This window comes from Capra hircus, chromosome 1 (assembly GCF_001704415.2).
Source record: "Capra hircus breed San Clemente chromosome 1, ASM170441v1, whole genome shotgun sequence".
Taxonomy (NCBI): domain Eukaryota; kingdom Metazoa; phylum Chordata; class Mammalia; order Artiodactyla; family Bovidae; genus Capra; species Capra hircus.
The window spans coordinates 127,906,259-127,933,104 of NC_030808.1; the positions used below are offsets into that span (position 1 = coordinate 127,906,259).

The following is a 26,846-nucleotide window of genomic DNA, read 5'->3' on the forward strand; positions in this document are numbered from 1 at the left end:
TAAGTGAGCTTTGCAGGCAGATGGAGCATAGCCACCTAATTTATACTGGTAGCCAATAAAAAATTCAATCCTGAGTCCCTGAGTATGAGTCAGCTCTGAGTTAATGACTATGGGAGAGGCCAGGGACAGACACCACTTTGCTGCTTGGCTTAAGAAATGTCTGGTTCTTAAGAAATGTTTGTTGGCTGAGAGCAGTTCACAGGTTTTTGAGCAGTGCATGCAGTGGGTGGGAAAGTGTGGACCGTTCAAGTTGAGAGGGCTGGAGGAGCCCAGAGAAGGGAAGGATGAGTGGGATTAGGCTAGCTGGACAGGGCTTCTGGCACAGAATGGATGGAACCCAGTGGAGGAGAGACATCCCACTTCAAGCTCCCAGTCCCTGCCTGAGGATCACCTCCATGGGGTTGACCGTGATAGTGAGTGCAGAATCGTCCCAGTCCATCTCTGCTTCCTTGGCAGCCTCGGTCTCTTGGATGAAGTGCTGGTGGGCGATCCGGACCCGGTACACGCCCATGGCCACGACAAACACTAGCATGCACACGGAGATGATGATGACCACTGTGGCAATGCTTGGGACCACTGGAACGAGGAAGGAATTCGCATGACATAGTGAGCAAAGGACTAGCTTACTCTCGGGATGCAACATGATTGAAACATTCATGTGTAGCTTAAAATCTGTCTACATGTACCTCAGCTGGAGGACTCTGGGTCAGCACCTTAGTCTCTCAGGCTTCACTTTTGTCATCTATTGATAATGTAATAGGCTTAATCATATGTTTATTGCCTGCATCTAGGTCTCTATTTCTGCTTTGTAAATAAGACCATCTATACCATTTTTTCCAGATTCCACATATATGCTTTAATATATCATATTTGTTTTTATCTTTCTGACTTACTTTACTCTGTATGACATCTCTAGGTCCATCCACATCTCTACAAATGACTCAATTTTGCTCCTCTTTATGGCTGAGTAATACTCCATTGCATGTATGTATGCCACGTCTTTATCCATTCCTCTGTTGATAGACATGTAGGTTGTTTCTGTGTCCTGATTATTGTAAACAATGCTGTAATTTGATACTGTGTATAAAGTAGATAACTGATGAGAACCAACTGTATAGCACAGGGAACTCTGCTCAATGCTCCGTGGTGATCCAAATGGGAAGGAAGTCCAAAAAGAGGGGATATATGTCTATGTATAGGTGACTCATTTTTCTGTAGAGTAGAAACTAACACAAGATTGTAAAGCAACTATAATCCTATATATACATATATTTATATAAGATTTTCTATATATATATATATTTAATCATTCCTACCCCATGGGTAGTTGTGAGAAGTAAATGAAATCATCTATGTGAATTTTCACAAAGGCACACAGTAGGTGCTTAATAAATGCACACTCTCTTTTATCTCTTGCTTTTTCCATCAAAGTATAGGGCAGATGCCCTGAGAGCCAGGAACTGTGGAGTTCAGTCAGGACAGAGAGAAGTGCCCACCAGACAGGAAGAAAATATGCTAAGTGCTGGAACAGAAGGAAGAGGGTAGGAGCCTTTCCAATATGGTGCACACGTGTGTGTGAGCATATGTGAGGTGTCAGGGAAAGTTCCACGCAGCACATAGCTTTGAGTTGGGCTTAAAAAGATGCTAAATTTTACCCCAGCCCTGTGTGTGAACATCTTTTATCATACACTGCCTGTAACTTGTGTACTTGACCAGCTCCGTCCCCAGGCTGTGAGCAGCTCAGAGCCAGGCTCATAGCTTCTCCACAGCCAGGTGCCCCCTTCAGTTCTGGCTGCTGCACCCTAGGTGTTGAGTCGCAGTGATCGCCTGGCACCCTGAGGTCCCTCCCCCCAGGTGACCCACCTGAACTGCGCTGGATGCTAGTCTGGGGCTCCGGGTGGTGGACGGACTGGAGGAATGGTGGCTGCGCGATAAGGTGGTTGACGTGCTCACTGTCCGGGACTCTGACCTCATGGAGGACGCTGACCTGGCAAGAGCAGGGAGACGGTGCTTTGACCGGGAGTGGCCGGTGGACCAGTGGTGGCAGTTTCCTGAATAAATGAGGGAGTGAATGGGTGAGCTGGGGCTTCCCTCATCACCGCAGGACTCACTCACCTCCAGGTTGAACTCATTGCTGGTGTAGCGCCCGTTGAGTTCTGAGCACTTGATCCTGAAGCGCCGGGACTCCAGGGCAGCTGGATGCCAGTTGCGGTAACGGATGTGACGCAGCACCTGCTCGTAGCGGCTCATGGAGCCCACACCTGTGCCAAGAGACCACACCGGTCATAAGAAGGCGGAAGAGGAGATGCTGTGGAGACAGACTGTGCCTACAGGGACTGCAGGTCTCCCTGAATTCAGCCAGGGTTAAGAGCTTGGGGTGTTTAGGGGCAGACAGTGTGCAAAAGCGGAGGTCCCAGGAACCAATTAAGCTGAAGCACAGATTTTCCATGTAGACTGGCTCTTACTAGAATGTTTGACCTCAATCTGCCAAATGCTGCTGTAATACTTGCTGAGATCAAATATGATAAGAGCAGGCTTCCGCCTAGTTTCTACAGAAGACTTCCCCAGGAATGGAATGGAAGCCAGGACCAGAGGAGGCTGGAGCAGCTTGTCCGCAGAGGGGCTAGAAGTCCACGCTTTGAGCTCATGTTCCCTCCTGACGCCCTCCTCAGGTGATGGAGCTCCCATTGCACTCACAAGTCCCTGGAGGTGAGAGGGGGCCACCGGGTCCAGGGTTGAGCACCGCCTTACCGTAGATGGAGTAACCTGCTGTGGAGTTGGTGGCGTCAAGGTGTCGCTGGTGGAGCTCACTGTGGTTGAGCTCCAAGCACTCCTGTCTGGGGTCCAGGTCCCCTCCCAGCACTAAAATGTCACAAAAATCTAAGTTGTGAAGCATTTCTTCTAAAACTGCCGATTTGGGGGCTGTGGGAAGAGACAATGAAAAATACAGGCATGAGGACAGCGCAGGTATTGGCTCCCACACACCCCCTCCTCCTCCATGTCTGTACTGCAGGTTTAGGCTGGGTCAGGAGGAGAGGCTGTAAGTCCTGCCAGGTCACCATCTCTGCTCAGATGGATGTCCAGGCAGCCCCTGAGGCTGGGCAGCATGAATTTGTGTGAAGAGCGTGAACACTGCAGTCAGAAGATGTGACTCTGAGTACTAGCACTGCTCCCGAGAACCTGTCTAGCTTACCCATTGATTTCCTCATCCACAAAGAGGGCGAGGGCATTGAGAGGATGGAAATCAGCTCTGTATGACTTCAGTACCTTTAAACTGTGAAAATTTGCACCTTGCTTAATATGTTCTATGTCTCCCGGTTTATAGTCTATGGGAACTTGAATAGAATTTGTATCCCGCCGTTGTGTGAAAGTTGAATAAATAATTAGTTATGTTGAGTTGGTTGGTAGTGCTTTCCAGGTCTACTATATCACTTCTACTTTTCTATTCATTCTATTAATTTTTGAGAGTTTGATATTGAAACTCCAACTAAAAATCTCATCTACTTAAAAAGTAATATATAGTGGAGCTGCAGTCACAAAGAGTTGGATACAACTGAGTGAGTGAACAACATATAGTGGAACTATATGTAACTTTGTTCTGTATTTTCCAAGTCTCCTGTAAATGTACTGTCATACTTTTATAATTTGAAAAAGAAAAAAGGAAAGAAAAAAAAAAAAAAGAAAGAAAATGGTGTCCAGCACAGAGTAGATGCTCAAGAAGAACTGGTCTCCTTTGGGACCAGAGGTGAGTGCCCCTCCATGAGGCTCTCGCAGATTTCCCCACGTGGTTATGGTGTATGTCTCTGCTGTTCCCAATAGACTCTGAGCTTCTCCGAAGTACTTTGCATGACTGACTCCTCAGTATCTGACCCAGAGGCTGACAGACAGCTATAGTATGACACATTGCTCAAGTGGAGGTGCACTGTTGATATAATTAAGTAAGTAAATTGGTTAGTTTAGTTGGCAAGTCAGCCTAGCTGTCCTTGACTGATATTATGACACCCAAGTTTCCCAGAGGATATCTGAGTACTTGAATGCTAGACAGGTTGGTAGTCCTAAATTAAACTACTACTTTAAAATAAAAGTGATTGGTGTTTGTGGAGTCTTTGCTCTATGCTAGGCACAGTGCAGAGGAAATCCTGACAGGCACTAGAGGAGGTACCATCATTATCCCCATTTCCCTGAGCGGGGAATGGACAGTCCATGAACTGGGCCTGATTGCCTGGGGTTACACAAACAGCTGGGGAGGACCTGGGATGGCAACCATCACCTTCTTATTTTTTAAAGATTGTTTTGATGTGGACCATTTTAAAAGTCTTTATTGAAGTGGTTACAATATTGCTTCAGTTTTATGGTTTGTTTTTTTTTTGGCTAAGAGGTATGTGGGCTTTTAGCTCCCTGAGCAGAGAACAAACCTGCACCCCCCCACACTGGAAGGCAAGGTCTTAACCACTGAACCACCAGTGCGTGCGCGCTAAGTCGCTTCAGTCATTTCTGACTCTTTGTGACCCTACGGACCATAGCCCTGCAGGCTCCTCCATCCGTGAGATTCTCCAGGCAAGAATACTGGAGTGGGCTGCCATGCCCTTCTCCAGGGGAGCTTCCTGACCCAGGGAACCCACGTCTTTTATATCCCCTGCATTGGCAGGTTCTTTACCTCCTGGGAAGCCCCACTGGACCACCAGGGAAGTCCCCAACCATGGCTTTCTGATTTCATACTTTGTGAAAGTCTCACTCAGCCTCTGGGCTGTTGCTCTTCAAATGTTTTTGATGTTGCAGGCATTTATTAAAAATTTTGTGAACTGAGATCATTTAAATAAGTATATTTACTCATTAAGCAGACTGTTTTATTTTGTGCATGATAAAACATTTATGAAAACAGAAATTTTAAAAGGATTCACAAAAGATGAGAGAGCTATTTTGAAATAAATATTTTATTTCATTTAATTTTTAAGGAATACCCAAAATATTTTTTATTCTCACTGGATATATGTTGTTAATAAATAATTCCATATGCTTAATTTTAAAATGCTTGCCAATGTCAATGGCTTTGTATATTGTTGGCAAAATCTAAAAGCACATTAATAAACACTTAACAAGGTCTGTTATTAATAATGGTGCATGTATATCTCTCTTTCAAATGGCATATCATTTCTGAGTTTCTCTGGAGCCATATTCTTCTGAAGTCAGGTTGGGTCATCCTTGCTCCTAGGACCCCACGTGGTTGCTCCCCCTAGGCAGAGGTGTGTTGACCCCACAATCTTCTTGTTCTCTCATGCTTGCATAATGGGCTAAATGTTATTGGCAGTTTCCCTGATTCCCTCTGCCCTAAAGGGACTGTTCTGGGCTGAGGAACTTACTGGAAAATCAGCCATGGTTGGTCTTGGAGGAGCTCCTTGTCTGGTTATTAGTAAATAGATAATCACCAACCATGGGCTTGTCAGTGTGTGTGAGAGGGAGCCTTAGTGGTTGGCGGTCAGGCTGGGTCAACCAGTGGTTGGGGGCTGCCCTCTGGAGGAGACATTGAAGGTAGACTGTTTTTTTCAGTAATAATAAGGAATAGGACAGAGAAGGACCTTCCAGGCCGAGGGCAGACCATGAGCAGATATGTAAACTAACACAGAGGTGTGCGGGGAAAGAGGGGTGTGTGTGTGTCGTTGGTACTGAAACAGTACAGTAAGTGAATCCATGGGGGCAGAAGAAGGATGCTGGAGAGGGTCACTGGTGGAAGTGCCATTAGCCTGTTTGTTTACTGCACCCGCAATAATGATTATTCTTACAACCATAAAAGTAAAATTTTAAAAGTACTAATAATAGCCCTCAGGCACTTGCCTACATGGTTTGCACGCACTTCTCATAAACAGAAGGTGACACGTAGACCCATATAATTGCTTGTCGCTGGATTACCTGTATGCTGATGTCAGGCCTCGAGAATTCAGATACTCTTAGCTATGGCCTGCAGCCCGTGCAATCAGAGTCTCTTCTTTTTCTGTCTGATTTTAGTCACAAATGAGGACCACAGGGAATATCACATGACCCAATGCACCTTGGAGTGTAACTGGAAAATGGTTCTGCCTGGACAGTTGGCCCAATACCATCTATTTTTGTGAGCTTAGAAGGACAGCCTTGCCAGGCATCCCATTCCTAGGGACCAGCATGGATTAAGCAGTGGGTAATTAGGATTATCATAGAACCAGTCCTTCAGGGACTCAGGCCCACTGGCACTAGCACATCATTAGCAGCTGCTTTTGGAGGCAGAGATGGAGAGCTGAAAATATTCATTTGGAGGAGGAGGCAAAGATGGTTCTCAAACATATTCTTCCTGTAGCTCTGGCCCCAGAGGTCTCCTGCCTTCTTTCTTTATCTTTCCATCTTTCTTCCCCTACAAGCTGAATACACTATAGATTTCAGATCAATGTAGTGTCTCTTCCTAGCAGGTAATTCAAATTACTTTTACTGAACAGCCCTCCCACCAATAAAACCACTGGAAAGAATAATTGCAAAGTTCCCTGAGAGTTGAAAGTGATATTACTGAAGGACATGTTTGCTGCTGCTGAGTCGCTTCAGTCGTGTCTGACTCTGTGTGACCCCAGAGGTGGCAGCCCACCAGGCTCCCCCGGCCCTGGGATTCTCCAGGCAAGAGCACTGGAGTGGGCTGCCAACGTACATATTAAGATGCAGCTCTGTTGTTCCCTTCATGCTTCTTTAGCTTTTCTTCTGATCGCCAGAATGATACATGCCTACTATAGAACATTTTGCAGTTGGAGAAAAGTGAACAGTAGAGAGAAATGAGCTCTCATTCTGCTTTCCAGAGACTGTTAGCACTAGGTGTGTTTCCTTCTGGGCGTTTTTCTGTGTATTTATTTTTCTTGACATAGTTGTGATCAGTATGTGTGTAGATACTCTGTAATTCACTTCTTGCTTTTTCTTTTTTTTTAACTTACAGTTTGGCATAAGTGCCGCCCCTCCAGCATCATACCTCTTGTATGTTGTTGCAGTTCAGTCGCTAAGGTGTGTCGACTCTTTGCGACCCCATGGACTGCAGCACACCAGTCCGTGTTTGTCTTTCACCATCTCCCTGAGTTTGCTCAAACTCATGTCCATTGACCCAGTGATGCCACGGCATCACCTCTTAGGTGGGGGTGCCACAATTTGCTAAGGCATGCACTCCCCCGTGTTATGTATCTGCATTATCTCCAGGATTTTTTGTTTTGTTATAAATTGCCCCACTATGGTGAACAACACTGTTGTCCTGAAGTGTGATTTAACAAGAAACATACTTTATGTGAGAATTTAAGGTCTACCACCCCTCGACCCAGTGTATGCACCTGTACCTGTGGTCTTCAAGTCACTGGGAGCCTCAGCTTTGGTGAAGGTGCTCACAATCTTGATGTCAGGGAAGAGGATCACCCCTCCGGCACTTTCAAACTGGGCAGCGGGTCTCCAGAAGCGGTCTGTGCCGTGGAGGGTGATCTGGGGCTCGACCGCCTGCAGCACCATCACGTAGGCATCCATGTCGGGGATGCTGATACACACATCTTCTCCAAAGCACCTGGGGAAACAGCAGTCATTGCTGAAACCATCCATCATACAATATGGACAAGGATACCTGCAGCCACCTCTAGTCCTCAGTGAGACATCCTGACTGCTTGAGAGCCTCTGACGATGTCAGCAGACATTCGAATTTAAAGTTACATTGTTGGCTCAAGTGGTAAAGAATCCGCTTGCAGTGCAAGAGATATAGGAGACAGGGTTCAATCCCTGGGTCAGAAAGATCTCCTGCAGTAGAAAATGGCAACCCACTCCAGTATTCTCGCCTGGGAAATCCCATGGACAGTGGAGTCTGGTGGGCTACAGTCCATAGGGTCACAAACAGTCAGACATGACTGAGCATGAACACATATAGTCAAAACTACTAGCAATCTAGGGACACAAAAAAAGATTGACTTCTAGGAGAAATGGGAATTTTCTAAACCCAGCAACAAGTAACCATTAAACCTTTAATTATCCTTTAACAAAGTAATCAACAGCAACATTAATTAGACAGCAACTGCTCGCTCTGTGCATAAGGATTTAGTAAACAAGTTGTCATCTCGCTGGTTAGTTACAGCCATCTTACTAGGTGAGACCCCAGGGCTAGTCTCCCCTGTGTGCTGGAGCAGTGTATGTGTTCTCTCTCTATGAGGGTATCACACACGTGCATGCCTGCTCAGATGTACCAGCAGACTGCTATTGTAACCACACTCCTTTGTCCTGATGCACTGCCACAAAAATGTCTGGGAGCCGGGGTAGTGTGATAACAAGAGCAAAGCCTGGGGAGTGAGACAGGCAAGTGTCCACACCCGACTCTGCCACTCCTGGGCTCGGAGGATCTGGGCAGGGAGCACGACTTCTGTGAACCTCAGTCTCTTTATCTATACAATGGGACAATGATTACCTTATAGTAGTAAGGCTTGAGTGCAGGTGACATGTAGATAGGAAGCCACCCAAGAGCCTGCGTCGTGGTTGGAGCTCAGTAAATGCTGATAGACTAACACTCTCGCCAGACCTCATCAGGCATGTGTGTCACTGGCATACTTTGCTGCTCCTCGCGACCAAGACCCAGGCTACATGGAGAACCCTAGGGTCTAGATGGATGCTCTGGGAGTGATGGTGGACTCCGGCTGGTGGCAGCCATCAGCTTACATCCTTTGGCAAGGTTCCTGGGGGCAGGGTAGGCTGAGCCACTCCATCTTCTCCAGGGTGGGCTAGGTGTGGGCATGGTGGTGGGCTCTTGCTCCCACATTTTTTTGGCATTTGTGGCCCCAGCAGCCCCTCCCCTTGCCAGTTTATGGAAGCCTGGTCCTAGAGCTGGAGACCAGCAATCTGGTCTCTCCTCACTACGGTGTAGGGCTGACCTGGAGGTCAGGTACCTGTTCCCTATCGTAGCCTCCAGGGATTATCTTTAGTGTGGAGGTGGGAACACTTTCTCCATCACTAGAACTGTTGGATGTATTTGCCATCTGTGAGCCCTGTTTTGGCATCTGTCCCAGGCCCAACAACATGGTAGGCATCAGACCCATCTTTCCCACCCTTCTTGCTGTCTGTCTTTCTGGGTCCTCCTAATAGCTCCAGGTGCCAGGTGATTCCCTTTGTGCTTCTCAGGAGTTTTTCTGGGGTCCCTTTCCTAGCAGCCCTCCCAGGCAGATGTTTGGCTGAGAAACAATTTGATAGACCAGTAAAGGTGTTATCTACATGTCACAGTGATAGTCTCATCTCCTTAATTTAACTCTGATCCCTGGGGACAAGAACTATGCCTTCTCTTTCTCTTGCATACTTATTGTATTTGCAACTCTATCAAGGCTAGGTTGGTTAATTTAATTCAATTAATAAACATTTGTGAAGCATGATACTATACATAGAAAAATCCTAAAGATGCTACCAAAATCTATGAGAACTAATAAATGAATTCAGTAAATTGCAGGATATAAAATTAATATGCAGAAATCTGTTACATTTCTATACACTAACAATGATCTATCAGAAAAAGAAAAAGAAAACCATTTACAATTGCATCAGAAAGAATAAAATACCTAGGGATAAATCTAATTAAGAAGGTAGAATGTCTGTAATCAGAAACTACAAGACACTGATGAAAGAAATTAAAGATGTTACAAACGAATGGAAAGTTATGTATGGCATGTTCATGGATTCGAAGAATTAATATTATTAAAGTGACCATCCAAGTCAATCTACAGAGTCAATGCAATCTCTATCACAATGCCAAGGGTATTTTTTCTTAACCAAACTAGAACAAAAAATTCTAAAATTTGTATAAAACCTTTCTCAAAAAGCCAAAACAGTCTTGACAAAGAGGAACAAAGCTGAAGGTCACTGAAGTCACTCCCTGACTTCAGACCATGCTGCCAATCTAGAGTGATCCGAACAGGCGTGGTTCTGGCACAAAGAAAGACATGTAGTCCAATGCAACAGAACAGAGAGCTCAGAACGGAGCTCACAAGAGATGGCCAACTAATAAATGACAAAGGAGGCAAAAATGTAAAATGAGGAAAAGACAGCTTCTTCAACAAATGATGGAAAAACTGGACATGCAAAAGAAACAAACTGGACTACTTTCTCACATCAGACACAAAAATAAACACGAAATGCGTAAGACCCGAAACCGTAAAACTCCTAGAAGAAAACACAGAAAGCATGCTCTTTGACATCGGTCTCAGCAATATTATTTTGGATCTGTCTCGTCAGGCAATGGCAACAAAAGCAAAAATAAACACATGGGACTATATGCAACTAAAAAGCTTTTTGCACAGTGAAGGACACTCTCAACAATATAAAAAGGCAGCCTAATGAATGGGGAAGATATTTGCAAATGATGTATATAGTAAAGGGGACTTCCCAGGTAGTACAGTAGTAAAGAATCTGCCTCCCAATTCAGGAGACACAGGAGATGTGGGTTTGATCCCTGGGTTGGGAAGATCCTCTGGAATAGAAAATGGCAACTCACTCCAGTATTCTTGCCTGGAAAATTCCATGGACGCAGGAGCCTGGTGGGTTGTAGTCCATGGGGTCACAAAGAGTCAGACACGACTGAGCACATACACTATATAGTAAGGGGTTAACATCCCAAATATGCAAGAAACTCTTACAATTGTACAGCAAAAAACAGATAACCCAACTGAAAGATGGGCAGAGGACCCGAACAGGCATTTTTGCAAAGATTTACAGATGGCCAACAGACACATGAAAAGATGTTCAATATCAGTAATCATCAGGGAAATGTGAATCAAAACCACTAGGTACCACCTCACCCCTATCAGAATGGCTAATATAAAAAATAAAATAAATAATAAGTGTTGGTGAGGATGTAGAGAAAAAGAAGCCTCTATGCACTACTGGTGGAAATGCAAATTGATGCTGCCACTATGGTAAGCAGTATGGAGGGTCCTCATAAAAACTAAACATAGACTTGCTGTATAATCCAGCAATTTCATTTCTGAGTATTTTCCTGAACAGTGCTAATTTGATAAGATATATACACACTAATGCTCACTGCAGCATTATTTACATACATTAACTACGATATGGAAGCAGTCTAACACTCCAAAGATAGATGGATAAAGAAGGTGTGGATTTATATATTTATGGTAAATACATATTTGTGTGTGTGTATATATATATGTAGTATATATATTTAAAATATAATTAGACATATTTATGGTATATATTTATATAGTATATATCTAATACATATATTAATACTATAGTACTAATAAGTTATATATATATATATATACACACACACACAATGGAATATTACTAAGTCATAAGAAAGAATAAAATCTTACAGTTTGCAACAATATGAGTAGAGGATGTTGTGTTAAGTGGCATAAGTCAGACAGAGAAAGACTGTAGGATTTCACTTATATGTGGAATCTAAAAAACAAAACAAAACCAGATACAGAGAACAAACAGGCGGTGGCCAGGAGGGTGGGGGTTGGGGTTGGCGTGAAATAGGTGAAGCAAGTTAAGAGGTACGCACCTCCAGTGATAAAATATCCGCAGGGATGTGACATATAGCATAAGGAATATGCTCAATAGCATTGTAATAACTTTGTATAGTGACATATGGTTACCAGATTTATCATGGTTATCATTTCATAATGTATGCAAATGTCAGATCACTGTGCAGTACACCTGAAACTAACATAATATTTTACATCAATTATATTTCACTTGAAAAAAAACCAAAAGGAGAACACAAATCCATTGGGGTGGCCTCAAAGGGACAGCAGAGAAGCTGCCAGCAGCTGAAGAGAGGTGAATCCTATTTTGCAAGAGAATATCCCAGGGGCTATCCTTGATGCCTTGGCTGGGCCCCAGGCTGCCTAGCGTCCACTCACTGGACTTTGGAAGAGACTTTCAGGCGCCGCACACCCGCAGTTGGGAACTGCCTGGAGTTGATGTAGGAGACTTTCTGGAGGGCACGGTTGATATTCCCGATGTCATCACCTTCCATCACCAGGACGGACTGCGAGGGGTTGAAATGATACTGGAAGACAAGGGTATCACAGGAGAGAATGATCAGGCATGTTCACAGTTCCACGGAGACCCTCCATCTCCATACAAAGGCCACTGAGGCATCTCCAGAGCTTGTGGAAGTGCAGCAGCTGTGTGCACAGTGACTGTTTTAATCCCTCAAACAATCTCTACTCTCCCCTGGTGGACTTTGGGACTCTCCTCTGTAAGATTTCCTGAGATTATAAACTGCTGGTAATACCACCCTGAGCCACAGGATGAATCCTTTTTAGTCATCGTGCTCCTGGGGTCCAGCCTTTGGTGGGCTCATGCTCGAGGCTACTGTGAGGTCCTTCTCAGAAACTTTCAGCTCCTGGACTGCCCACCCTTTCAGCTGACAGCCTGGAAACCAGGGGCTTCAGCTCCTTTTGCTGTCTTGACTTTGACCTTGATCTGCCCCTCCATTCACCCTGCACTCCACTTCCTCACCCCATGTCCCATCTTTTCAGCTTCCAATCATAAAGTTCATTTTTAAGTTAATGGCCTTCTCTCTCTCTTAGATCTGATTCTTGATCTTGCCTTCTTAGTGCTAAACTTTGGTTTCCCAGGACTTTTAAGCACTTGATGTTTACATACCTGTCCCCTGCCTATCCATCCTATTTGGGGTCCCTGGTATCTCACATTCAGTAAAGGTCAAGGGGCTATGATGCTACCCACTGAGTCACTTGGGTTCTCAAACCAGATAAACTCAGTCCAAACTTCTGTCTCTTCCATGGTATTATTCCATCTTCCACCAGTTACTTTATTTTTGAATGAAGTGTGGAGAACCACTTTTGTACTAATCTGAGTTACTGATCTTGACACACTTCTGAGTAATAACTATTAGGAATGGCTATCAATAATATGTCAGGGACTTAACTGTGGATTCAGATTTTGTATCCAGTACTCGTGTCAGAGAGAGACATGGATATATTTTAATGTAGCTACTTGCCAACAATTATTTATGTTTTTGAATAGATAACATATCCACATGGTTCAAATATATATATGAATATATGTGTGTGTATATATATATGTTTGTATATATATACGTGTGTGTGTGTGTGTATATATATATATATATATATATATATGTATATATATATATGTGGGGCTTCCCTGGTGGTTCAGTGGTAAAGAACTTGCCTGTCAATGCAGGAGACATGGGTCTGATCCCTGGGTTAGGAAGATCCCCTGAAGAAGGAAATGGCAACCTGCTCCAATATTCTTCCTGGAAAATCCCATGGACAGGAAAGACTGGCAGACTATGGTCCATGGGATCGCAAAGAGTCAGACACGACTGAGCAACTAGACAACAACAACTGTGTGTGTGTGTATGTGTGTGTGTATGCTAAGTGAAATTGTCCATCTTATTTCTATCTCCTGTGAAACTAATTTCCCCAACCACATCCCACAGGTGATAACTCTTCCATTAATTTCTTAGTACAAATTGCATTATTATTCATAATTAGTTATTTCTCCTCCTAGGAGAAGGAAATGGCAACCCACTCCAGTGTTCTTGCCTGGAGAATCCCAGGGCGGGGGAGCCTGGTGGGCTGCCGTCTATGAGGTTGCACAGAGTCGGACGCGACTGAAGCGACTTAGCAGCAGCAGCAGCAGTGAGAGGCTTATACAAGCCTGTCAACAGGTTTAATCACGTAACTTATGGTACCCTTCTACAGGATATACATTTTTGTCCTGATTGCACTCAATAGTGGTCATGTGACTTGCTTGGCTAACAGAGTGGGCCTGTATTATTTGGTTCACAACCTGGGTAGAAGATTTAACAGTCAGTTAATTCATGGTGCCATGTCCCTTTTCCTCTGCCATGAAAACTGAAAAGCTCCCCAATGGTCTAACAGCCTGGGTCTCACAGTGAGGGGGGTATGGATAAGAGTTGCAGCTAATCTTTAGTGGACATGAAGTGTGCACAATTTAAAAAATTTCTATATATTGAAATTTAAAAGTCATTTGTTACTGCAGCATAACATAGCCTATCCTGACAGTTATATTTAAGCATTTAATAAATGTGTAATCAGTGAGTATAGATTCCCATTTTTCTTCTTTCTTCTACCAAAGATAGCTTGTTACATGCTATACTGTACCTCGCTTTTTCACTTAGCTTGTGTCTTGGAGGTCTTTTCTTTCTTTTTCTTTAAGTTGTATAATATTATTTAATATTAAATAAATTATCTAACCAGTCTTCTAATATGAACATTTGGGTTGTTTCCAATCTTCTACTAATAATGCCATAATGAATAATCTTTTATATATAACACTTTTTAAGTGTGTAAATATATCTGGAGAATAAATCCCTGAGTGAAATTGCTAGGTCAAAGGGTATATGCAGTTTAAATTTTAACAATGTTGCCAAACTTCCCTTTGCTAGGGATTATATCACTATACCCTCCCTCTCACCATGTATGAGAATGCTCTTTTCTCAGAACCTCAACAAAAGAGCATGCTGTCAAACTTTAGGATTTTTGCCAATCTGATAGGTGATAAATACTATCTTACTGTAGTTTTATTTTGCATTGATCTTTCCATGAGGTAGATTCAGTATATTCTGAAGGGTTTAAGGGAAACATCTATTTTAGCTTTTCCTTGACATGACCTGGATGTCTTCACAAGAGCTTCTCAGTCTCTGTCTGGACCCCACTAGCATGTGGATGTCTCATGAGCATTGTGGAGCCACTGCACGTGGCAACACGTTCCAGTATTCTTGCCTGGAAAATTCCACGGTCAGGGGAGCCTGGTGGGCTACAGACCATGGGGTTGCAAAGTCGGACACAACTGAGGACACACAACGCCCATCGTGGCCCCAGCCAACAGACGCGCAATCCTTTCTCTTTCAAGTATCATGCTAGTGTTTCATTGATACGTTCTCCTTAAAGCCTCCCTGGCTTCCCTCACTTATGTCCCCGCTGGGTTCCTACAGTGCCTATGAAATGGTTTTTTGTTGTTTCGTCACTAAGTCGTGTCTGACTCTTTTGGTGTCTGACTCCGTGAACTGTAGCCCACCTGCACTGTAGCCCAGGCTCCTCTGTCCGTGGGATTTCCCAGGCAAGAATACTGGAGTGCATTGCCATTTCCTTCTCCAGGGGAGCTTCCTGACCCAAGGATTGAACCAGCGACTCCTGCATTGTCAGGAGGATTCTTTACTACTGAGCCACTTGGGAAGCTCATATGAAACGGTTGTATAGTTACAGTGCAGTGACCGTGAGCTCACCGAGGACGGGAGTTGTGACCCTTATTGTGAATCTTAGAACCTCATCCTGAGTGCCCAGAAGTCCCTGTTAGATGAATGACTGAATGGTCTTCCAACCCATATTTTACTCAGTATCATTTCTTTTTACTCCCCAAAAGGACTTTTTTCCAGTCACTTGTCTTTTCAGTCAAGCCTTGGTGCAAACCATCATCAGTGCTTCCCAAACCGTGTTCTCCTTTCCTTCCTGGAGGTTGTACTTCTTAGCTGCCTCAAGCCTCCTGCAGGTGGGTCATGTGACTGTGTCTGCCCAATGGCATGTGAGAGGAAGTGATGCAGGCACTCTGGGCTGAGGTAGTGAAGAGCCCTGCTGGATGCCCTAGCTGTTTTCTTTCTTAACTCTGGTGTTCTAGGTAGAAAGCCTACCTCATTTCCCTGACTTAGTGTGGGAGAAAAATAAACTTTTAAGCACTAAGTGATAGAGTTTTGAAGTCATTTGCTATTGCAACTGTTTGATCCATGGGAAGAATTCAGCCCTTCCTTCCCAGGCATGAGTCATGTCCCCAAGGCTATGTGGTACTTTTGAAAGGTCATGGGCTGTGTAGACTTTGTACCCCAGGTCCAGAATGAGCTACAGAATACAGCTTGGGACTATTCACTTCCCCTCTCTGGACTTCATTTCTTCATTGACAATAATGGGGATATTAATATCTACCTGTCTGGAGCTTAAGTAAGATAATGTATATAAAGTATCTAGCACTTAAAAAAAGGTACTCATCCTAGACTAACTTTTATCATAACTCTTAATACTGTAACTGAGGCTTTGCCTGTGCTGGTACCATTTCCCTCACTGTTCATCATTCCCTGTGATCTAGTTTTCTCCCATCCTCAAAGCCCTGAGCAGAGTCTCTCTGAGCTGTGACATGTGGTCCCAAGCACTGTTCCCTGTGCTGGATTTGGGAGCCTCTGGACATATGCACAGCCTCTGGGTGATGCTGCAGTAGGCCCTCGGCTGGCTTCCCTCTTGCTGGGGCTGACTCACTAGCTTAGAGTGCTCAGCTGTGGAGATGCCATACACTGGTGAATCATCAGTAGTTCTCAGTGTTTTACAAATCACCCACTTCTGATCTGAGCAGATTCAAGCTCATTCTTCTAAACATACCACCTAAGTTTCTATGTTTTCCCCTGCCCTCATCTCTACAATCCCTGCTATAGAAGTCTTCTGGTGCTTTTGCTGTCTGTCTCCTCCCCCAACAGATTGCAAGCACCTCCAGGGGAGGGTCAGCTGACTTTTTCAGCATCACAAGGTCCAGTACATAATAAGCATGAGACAAGATGATGTCCCCTACAGAAAAGGCTGATTTCTGAGCCTTGAATGAGGGCTGCATAGGAGAATCAAGCAGTGCTTCCAGAGGAATGGATTGGCAGCAACCCATGGCATCAGCATCAGCAGAAGGCATTCCCACTGCAGCCTCCTTGAGAGAGGATGGGTTAGGGAATGCATTGGATCTCTAGTGAATACACAATTCTGGCTTCCAGAGCATCCCAGAGGCTGCCACAGGGCATAAGGTGGGCGCTGGCCTAGCCACCAACACATTTTCTTGCAAGATCAATAAAATCCTCCACTAGAGTAGGTTTTGTTTGTATGCTGTGTTGTCTTTGTGGCATGACTAAAGGTCAGGCTCTGGTACTGCAGGACACAGAATGGTACTGGCATTGCCACAGGGGCAGGAGATGGGTTCTTGGGAATCAGCACTCACTCAGCCTGGAAAGCAGCTCTGTAGCCAGTGGTTCTTTATTTTGAACCAAGGAGTCATTAGACAGATGGCCTTTGCAGAATGGTCAGCTGTCCTGGAGGGTCAGGCTGGGAGATCAGTGAAACCCCTGCCCAAAGCCCTGGCCTGTTCTTGGGGAACAGACTGGCCATGAGACTCTGGGCATGTTACCCTTCCCTTGGGCACCTGCCAGCTTTTCTGTGCTGGGCCAGAGGAAGATTCACCACAATAGAGGCTGCAGCTGCTGCTACTGCTGCTGCTGCTGCTGCTGCTGCTAAGTCACTTCAGTCGTGTCCGACTCTGTGTGACCCCATAGATGGCAGCCCACCAGGCTCCCCTGTCCCTGGGATTCTCCAGGCAAGAACACTGGAGTGGGTTGCCATTTTCTTCTCCAATGTATGAAAGTCAAAGGTGAAAGTGAAGTCACTCAGTCGTGTCCTACTCCTAGCAACCCCATGGACTGCAGCCCACCAGGCTCCTCTGTCCATGGGATTTTTCCAGGCAAGAGTACTGGAGTGGGGTACCATTGCCTTCTCCGACAATAGAGGCTATTCTGTTGCAAATATGACCCAGACTTACTTTTCAAAAGAAGCTGGGCAGCAGCAATGCCAACTGCAAGGTCAACCCAGCAGGAGAGGGGAACTGATTCGTTCAAAGCCTATTTATCAGGTTTTCTAGGGGAGATTTGTATCTATACCTCATCTATATGGATATCTTTGCTATATCTGATATATAAATATATGTAAGAATATATAAAATATATGTATTTTTCAATTCTTACATTGCTACACAATGATATTAAGTCCATTTTATACATGAGGGAATTGGGGTTTAAAGGATTAAGGTACCTTGCCCAAGGTCACCCCGCTCAGAAATAGCCATAATGTGCTTTGAGCCTAGAAGTGTTTTGTCCCAAAGTTCTTCTTCTTTCCCACCCTTCCACACTAGAGATGACAAATTGGCAGGGATGAGGCTATGAAAATCAAAAGCAGATTTTCCTCAGCAATGTGCCGATTCCACTGTGTCTTGTATGGATACATAACAGCACCCCTCTTGGCCATTTACTCACTCCAGACAAGCTGGTGAAATATCCAGAAACGCACATTTTCCAGAGGAAAACAAGTGAGAAGAGGAACCCGCCTGGGTCCATGTGAGCGACCAAGATGCTTCCTTAGTTCGTGGGAGGCTCTGGCTTTTCTGGCCTAGCCAGAGAGGAAGCAGGAGGCTGGGAGGCAGTAGAGAAAACGTGTGCAGTGCGCTCAGTTGCTTCAGTCATGCTGAAACTCTTTGCGACGCCGTGGGCCATAGCCCACCAGGCTCCTGTGTCCATGGGATTCTCCAGGCAGGAATACTGGAGTGGGTTGTCACGCCCCTCTCCAGGGGATCTTCCCGACCCAGGGCTTGGACCTGAGTCTCCTGCTGTCTCCTGCATTGCAGGCAGATTCTTTATCCCTGAGCCACCAGGGAAGCTCAGAGGAAACACCAGTCATTATTCAAAAGCAAAATGAGGGATAAAAGGGGGAATACAGGTAGGAAGCAAGTTGAATCATTTTCAAGAATGTCTTCTAATCTGAGCTGTGTGGAGGAAAGAGCCTAGACTTATTTTGGACAAGTCCCTGAGCCCCAATCTCCTTATATCTGAAATGGGGTCATAATACTTAATTTGTTGTGAGAAGTAGGGATAATGAACCTAAAATAGCCCCCAGTGAGTGCACCGTAAGTCGTATGTGTTATCATTAACTTTTCATACGTGATCTAGTTCTTGCCTGCTGCGTCCCGAGGACGGGATAGGATCATTTGCAGGGGCGGGTTCTGAGCAGGTGGTATCCTAAAATGTTGGATTAGCCTCCTCCGCCCTCCACAGCTATGGGTGCCACTGAATTTAGCACTTCCTCTTTCACAGGCTATGATCACTAGGTCGGAATTGCTATGGTTCTTAATTCATATTTCTGAGAATGTGTGGTTTTTAAGTGCAGCACCTTTGGTTGATTTGTTCTGCAGTGCTTGGAGTCCTGACACTGTAGCCCCAGGGGATGGTCCAGAGCAGAAAAGATCCACCCAGAGGCAGGGAGCAAATCCAGAGTCAGAGAGGGGACAGATTTCTGCATCACTGGCTTGACCAAACACTGAGAGAACACACACAGGGGATCAAGGATCAAACCCCAGGCTCTGCCTATGAGAATATCCGTCTGAAATGTGCCATGAGGGCCTTGCCTGGGCCAGCTGCCAGGAAACTGACAGTGGAAAGCTGGCCTTTGCAATTCATGTGGTCTTGTGAGTTTCCTTTGATGACAGGTGATTAGCTGTGTATCCAGAGCACCCAAGTGTGTGTTTTCATGCATGTTAAACAGTGTTCTGGAAAGCCATTCTTTACACTGTCCATGTACTCCTCCCATCATCTCCCGCTGACCCAGGTCCCAGGGTGAGCATTCTGAACCCCACCCCTGTCCAGACCATGTTCCCTTGCATGGATGGAGCCCTTCAATGACTGTTGCCAAAAAAAGAAATACCAGACATTAACAAGGCCCCATGATGTGGCCTCTGCCTACCTCTCTGGTCTCTTTCTAGCTTTCCTCCTGCAATTTTGGTACTTGTAACACTGACCTTCCTTCTAGAGAGACCTCCCTGCCCTCTCCCTCACCACTCCCTCCCTTTTTTCTGGCTGGTTCTTACTCATCTTAACAATGTGCTCAGAAAGAATTTGCCTGAGGAGTCGAATTCCTCCAAGGAGCCCTCCCTCACTGCCCATGCCCCAGTTCTGAAGCTCTGGGTCAGAGCTGCCTGGGTTCACATTCTGGCTCTGCTCTTTACTCACTCCAAGATCCTTGGATACTTTCTCTTCCAGGCCTCCATTCCTCATGTGCAAAATGGGAATATTCATGGTATAATTCTTTTTATCATAGGGTTGTCCTGAGGCTTAAGGGAGTTAAATCCATAAAGCTTTTAGAACAGTGCCTGGCACCTGGGAGACCCTCAGTAAATGTTGGTGCTTGTAAATTACAGGGATCTGCTTGCACCACTGAGTTTCCCAAAGACAGTAAGCTTGGACCATTCACTTCTGTGTCCTTCTACTCCACCTAGAAGTGAATTCTGCAGTTGTCCGTGGAATGTTTGCTGAAGTGACTGCTACGGAAGGAGAAGCATGATGTACCCAGACCACTGGTTCCTTCCAGGCCAGCCTAAGTCACAGCCCCACAAGCAGCTGGCCACTAAGAAGGTAAGCAAGAGGCTCCTCTGTTGGAGGGGCGACTCCTTGGGCTCTGGCTGGGACAGGAGGGCAGGGCAGCTCCATGGACAGGGCTAGTGCGGACAGATGGGAAGCAGCGGGAAACCTCCGCTCTGATCACTGCCTCCTTGGGAAAACTTCTCAGCGGTCTCCTGTGTTCCCAGAGGCAGAGGGAGGGCCACCTGACTCCCAGAGAGGAGGCCAAGGGACTGCCTGCTCCCACTGGGATCCGCTATGATGGAGCACAGGCCGTGATCATGTTTACCCCGTCTTTGCTCAGGACCCTGAGGCCTGAGGCTGGCACGTGCTCCCTGGTCCAGGTGAGGCCAGAGCTATCCCTGCCCATTGGGGCTGAGGGGCTTGATGAGGACAGTCAGCCATATCCTGCCCCCTCAGGGGGCTGGGATTCCCTGGGATCACTTTAGTTATATCGTGCATGGATGACAAAAATCATAAATCTGCTAGTATTCTGTCTGATGAGAGACATTGCCTGGAGCCCAATCTGGGCTTCAACTTAATAATGGAGGACCCAGTGACCTCAGCATCTGCTTTCTAATCCCACCCCACACCAGGATGACCTTCTGTGCTAATTCATATTGTCCATGGTCCAAACTTTTAATTCTACATTTTTTTTTTTTTTGTATTTCTGAAAAGGTATGCTTGCATGATCCCTCAGTTCCTTTGGGCAAATAAACAACAAAGCAGCCCACCACCAGGGTAAACAGTGAAATATGACAATTCCCTTCAGGGAGACATTGAGCGTGTGCCTGCTTTTGTGCATCGAACTGATGGTCCTCAGGCTTCATCAAGGAATTTCAGGAGATGGCACAAAGTCTGTTGTGTAGTCATGGTCATGATTCTCCCCACTGTGGCCACACCTTCGCCGTGGCACCGTCTCTGTGTCACATGACGAGGAACAACTCAGCTTCCAGGAGTGCACTGGTGCTGGGTGCCTCCCCCTCACAAAGCACCATCTGACCGGGGGCTAGGCTGGCTCCTTTCTTACCTTTATTCCTTGGCCCAGGCTTTCCAGGGAATTGATATCCAGCCCTTCCTTGCAGGCCTGCAGGCAGGAAATCACCTTCTGACTGTCCATTTTGCCAGGGCGAATGGTCAGACTGGCCAGGCTGCCGTGGAAGAATTGAGCAAAGCGTGGCTTGGTGACTTCTCCTCCTAGAAGATAAAGAAGCACCATTATCTGCCCTGTGGAGATTGGGCAGGCAACATTGCTTCATGGTGCCATCCGGCCATGGAGCCAAGGACACAGTGGTTGTGTCCCTTAAACCTGAGTTTTTCCTTCCAAGTAGAGAGTGCAGAGTTGTGAACACAGAATGTCAAGAGGATGTTATTGGCTGCCAAGACCTTGGCACTCCCCAGCTGCACCTATTTAGGATTCTGGAACTCGAATTTAAAACATTTACTTTCAGAGGCACAGAACGTTTTAAAACAGCAGTCCCCAAGCTTTCTGGCACCAGGGACCAGTTTCGTGGAAGACAATTTTTCCATGGACTAGAAGAGGGAGGTGGTTTCAGGATGATTCAAGCACATTAAGTTTATTGTGCACTTTATCTCTATTGTTATTGCATCAGCTCCACCTTGGATCATCAGGCATTAGATTCTTGGAGGCTGGGGACTCCTGTTTTAGAAAACAGAAAGTGCCTACAGAGTAAAAGCAGGGGAGGAATCTACCAGTGATGAAAGACGTGCTGTGTGCCAGGCTGTCTGCTGGGGACTTCATTGGGGTGAGCCTGCAAAGAGGAGTCATTGTTTCCAAATGACAGATAAGGAGCCCTGGGACTCAGAAAGGTGGAGGGACTTGCCCCAGGACATACAGCTAAACGCTGGAGCTGGCCCTCTGGTTCTGGTCTGTGTGACTGTAGAGCTGGCATCTGCTACCCTGTGTTCATTTCACTGAGAGGCTGGCATGCGATTGACAGGTCCTAGAACCCCGAGTCCCTGGGCTCTGATTCTCACGGAGTTGATTTCATATCTGCTCAAATCCAAGTTCTTTGTCATATAGGGGCTTCCTTGATTCTGTTCTACCTCTGTCCTTCTTCCCCTCACTTATGTCCTTCTACTGTCTGTGCCGGGTCAGCTCTTCAGCTGGGGAAATAGTTCAGTGTGGCTTGTGTTGCAAAGGCAGCCTGGAAGCTGCCTCCTCCCATTCTCTCCCTCATTTCCCAAAGTTCCCTAACATCAATGCCCCTTTAAGTCCAGTGGAAGCCTCACCTCCTCCAGGAGGCCCTTCCCGCTGACTTCATAGAGCACAAACACTGTTCCATCTCGGGGCAGCCTACGTCAACAACCTGAGCTTTGATCTTGTACTTCAGTTCGTTCAGAGAGGTAGCCAAATGTGCAGGAAAGATGGATCTGGGCAGAACTCTAGCCTTGCTAATTCCCTGCAGGAGGTTCTGTAGCCTTTCTGAGCCTGCACTCACTTGTAGGGGACACTGCAGGGTTTTGCCTCCTGGTTCTCCTGTGCTGCCTCAGTGGCCCCCTCATCAGTTTCTCTAGCACCTGGAGAGCAGGCTTCTAGAAGGTTCTGCCAGAGTAACACCACAGTGACTTCTCTGCCCATGAGTGAGCGATGCTGTGTCAGCAAAGCCTGGACCTCAGCCTGGGTGGCAGAGGACTCTCCACTGGGGGCCCTGTCTCAGTCTTACAGGAGTGGGCATCCTGATACCTGCATTCCTATAGCCTTCAGAGTTCTCTCTTAGCAGCTAATCCTTCATTATTCTAGTGGTCTATTATAGTCAGTGAGTTTTTATATTTTCTTGTTGAAATTACTGTGTGGTTTCTCTCTTCTGATTGGGTCCAGAATGACACACCCTCTATGTTTGCACACATACTTTTGCTCTCACCCATTCCTCCCCACACTGAGATGCCACCTCCAAGGTGCTCAGGTCAGGAAGATCCCACTGGTTCTCCAAGGGCCCTCAAGCTCTCCGCTCACCTTGCCTTCTCCCTGCCCTGAGCCTTGGAACACGGATAGTTCATTTCAGTGCACCTCTAAGAACTCAGCATTGTTAGTTAATGTACGTGTGTTTCATGTCTTCAAGAGCCTATAAGGGGTGGTTGTCAATTTTGGCTGCACATTTTAATCATCTGGGGAATCTTTAAAAGAATGACCAGAGAGATGTTATGGGAGGAGGTGGGAGGGGGTTCATGTTGGAACGCATGTAAGAATTAAAGATTTAAAATTAAAAAAAAAAAAAAAAAAAAAGAATAAACTGATTCTGGTGCTGTATCCCACCCACAGAGGTTATGACCTTTTTTAATAGAAGTATAGTTGATTTACAGTGCCATGTTAGTTTCAAGTGTACAGCATGGTGACTCAGTTATATATATATATATATATATATATATATATATATATATATATATATATATATATATATATACACATATATGTTCCTTTTCAAGTTCTTTTCCCTTACAGGTTATTACAAAATATTGAGTATAGTTCCCTTTGCAATACAGTAGGTCCTTGTTGTTCATTTTATATACAGTAGTAGGTATATGTTAATCTCAACCTTCTAAATTATCCCTTCCCCGCACCTCTTTCCCCTTTGGTAACCATGTTTGTTTTCTATGTCTATGAGTCTCTTTCTCTTTTGTAAATAAGCTTATTTGTATCGTTTTTTAGGTTGCACATATAAACGATATTATACTTGTCTTTCTCTGACTTCCTTTACTCAGTATGATATCTCTAAGTCCACCCATGTTGCTGCAAAGTGGCATTATTTCATTCTTTTTATGGCTGAGTAATATTCCATTATGTGTGTGTGTGTGTGTGTGTGTGTGTGTGTGTGTGTGTGTGTGTGTTCAGTTCTTCAGTCATGTTCAACTCTTTGCGACCTGCTGACTGTAGCCCACCAGGCTTCTCTGTCTAGGGAATTTTCATCGCAAGAATACTATAGCAGGTTGCCATTTCCTGTTCTAGGAGATCTTTCTGACTTGGGGATCTTCCTGACTTTGGGATCTGAACTGCATCGCTTGTGTCTTCTGCATTGGCAGGTGGATTCAAAGTCATATATATATATATATATATATGTATATATGTATACATAACATTATATTAACATATGTGTATTTATATACATACCTCACCTTTATCCATTCATTTGCCTATCTCCTTTAAGTGAATCAAACATGAAGTCAAGGTTCAGAACCACTGGGCTATAAGCTTCTTGAAGCCAGGCTTCTGCTTACTCCTAAGGGATCTCTCTGCTCTATGCCACCTGGTGGCTTACTCTTGCCCATCCTCACACATTGCTAGAATTTATTTAAGTCTGTCTCCTGGTTGAAAGGGAGCAGTCATGCATGATTCATTGTAGTGAAGACAATACTGGGCAGGTAGTAGGGGAACTGAGGACTGTCGCAGGCACTTTGCACATGTTGGCTCATTTATCCTTCTCAACAACACGAGCCCCTGTTCCGGTGTCATTGGGCTTCCTACATGCTGTCTAGCACACAGTGGACACCTCCTAATTGTTGGCTGGGTTGAAGGAGATGCTTCAGCAGAGTAGCATCTGTGGCATCTCTCCAGCATCCACCTCACTCCTGCCCTCTTGCAATGGCAGCACTGAAGTTTGGGGGGTTGACTTGTGTTCCAGGGATGGACTCTATTTATTCAAAGCTAATGAATAATTCACCTGCCAATGCAGGAGGCACAAGAGACACAGGTTAGAGCCCTGAGTCAGGAAGCTCCTCTGTTTAGTTAAAGCTGGGTTTCCCTTTAGCTCAGCTGGTAAAGAATCTGCCTGCCATGCAGGAGGCCTGGATTCAATCCCTGGGATGGGAAGATCCCCTGGGAAAGGGAAAGGCTACCCTCTCCAGTATTCTGGCCTAGAGAATTCCATGGACTGTATAGTCCATGTGGTTGCAAAGAGTTGGTCATGACTGAGTGACTTTCACTTTCACTGTCCATCAGGCTGTTTTGTCTCCATTGCTCCAGTGACTGAATCAGGCATGGACTTGGGATTAGCCATACCACGTGAAGCCAATCACCACCTGGCATCCAAAAAGCCACAGGGTTGGTCTAGGGATAATCAGGAGATCAAGTTTAAGCCAATGAAATGAGCAGAGAAGCTGGCTGGCAGAGCTTCCATCTTCTCTCTAGAAGGTTTCTGGAACCTACTCTTGCTCTCTTTCCCTGGGGATCATTCTGTGAAGATAGAAGGCTGAGAGTGGCTGCAGCCATCCCACAAGCAGACCAGGGATAACTAAGGCAATGCGTAGAGCGGGGGCAGAGCCAGGAGGGTTCAGCAGGCTGAGCAAATCCTGAGTAGACCTCCTCACTGCTTTACTGCAGGATGTCTTCAGCTGTGGGAGCTGGGCATCCATCTTTAAGGGTTTAATCTGTTTTGACTCACACTACCCAGAATATCTTCACATTGGAAATGAATGGACAAAGCTCTATCAAAGTGCTCTGTCCACAGGTTTGACTTTGAGAGATGACCTGAGATGATCTCTCAGGCCATGGCTTTGGGTATGGAGTAGCCAATCTGGGGGTCTTTGGATTTAGGTCCCTGAGGCCCTCATGGCTAAGGTGCCCCTCACAGCCATCAGCATGCTCCTGCCCTACTGAAAGAACACTTCTGTTACCCTGCAGGAAGAAGGGTATGAGCCTGGATCTGATTGGTAGACTGCCACACTCCAGGGCATGCAGGTGGTTATCTCTTTCCTGCCTTGTCTCCCACTTGGAGCAGCAGATCCAACAATAAGTCTCAATGACTAGGCGGGAACTCTGTGCCCAATGCCATGTGAAGTCCTCAACATACATCATCTTACTGAACCTTCATAGAGCTCTTGAGAGGTAGGCATTTCCTCTATGGTTAAAGAGGAACAAACTCAGGTTTAGAGAGAAGAAAGTGGCCAAGGTCATCTGAGGAGTAATTGGTGAAATGTAGGCTTCTAGAGAGTGAGTGTATCCATCCATACTCAGGACCAGCTGGTCATCCTGGTGGTACTAGGCAGCCCAGTCTATAGAGTGTGGCTGGTACTATGGAGGAGAGCATGGAGATTCCTTAAAAAGAAAAGGAAAAAAAACAAACTAGGAATAAAACTACCATATGACCCAGCAATCCCACTACTGGGCATATACCCTGAGGAAACCATAATTGAAAAAAAGACATGTACCCCAATGTTCATTGCAGCTCTATTTACAATGGCTAGGATGTGGAAGCAACCTAAATGTCCATCCACAGATGAATGGATAAAGAAGTTGTGGTACATATACACAGTGGAATAAAAGGGACACATTTGAGTCAGTTGTAGTGAGGTGGATGTAGATTACACTGATGTAGTCAGTGTAGTGAGGAACCCAGAGCCTGTTATACAGAGTGAAGTAAGTCAGAAAGAGAAAAACAAATACCATATAGTAATGCATATATATGGAATCTAGAAAAATGGTACTGATGAACCTATTTGCAGGGCAAGAATACAGATACAGACATAGAGAGCAGACTTGTGGACACAGTGGGGGAAGAAGGTGGGACAAATTGAGAGAGTAGCGTTGAAACACATACGTTACCCTGTGCGAAATGGATAGCTATTGGGAAGTTGCTGTATAAAACACAAGGAG

The 26,846-nt window shown here is 45.4% G+C and overlaps 1 protein-coding gene across 1 annotated transcript in view; it reads right to left on the reverse strand.

Moving 5' to 3' along the window:
- CLSTN2 (calsyntenin 2) overlaps positions 1-26,846 on the reverse strand; it is a 755,598-nt gene that overhangs the window by 13,602 nt on the left and 715,150 nt on the right. The window contains exons 10-16 of the mRNA XM_018049827.1: positions 21,267-21,433; positions 11,901-12,049; positions 7,335-7,552; positions 2,752-2,922; positions 2,116-2,261; positions 1,864-1,987; positions 392-576 (exon numbers count right to left, since the gene is read on the reverse strand). Coding sequence (XP_017905316.1) covers positions 392-576; positions 1,864-1,987; positions 2,116-2,261; positions 2,752-2,922; positions 7,335-7,552; positions 11,901-12,049; positions 21,267-21,433 — 1,160 coding nt within the window. The remainder of the gene's footprint in view (positions 1-391; positions 577-1,863; positions 1,988-2,115; positions 2,262-2,751; positions 2,923-7,334; positions 7,553-11,900; positions 12,050-21,266; positions 21,434-26,846) is intronic.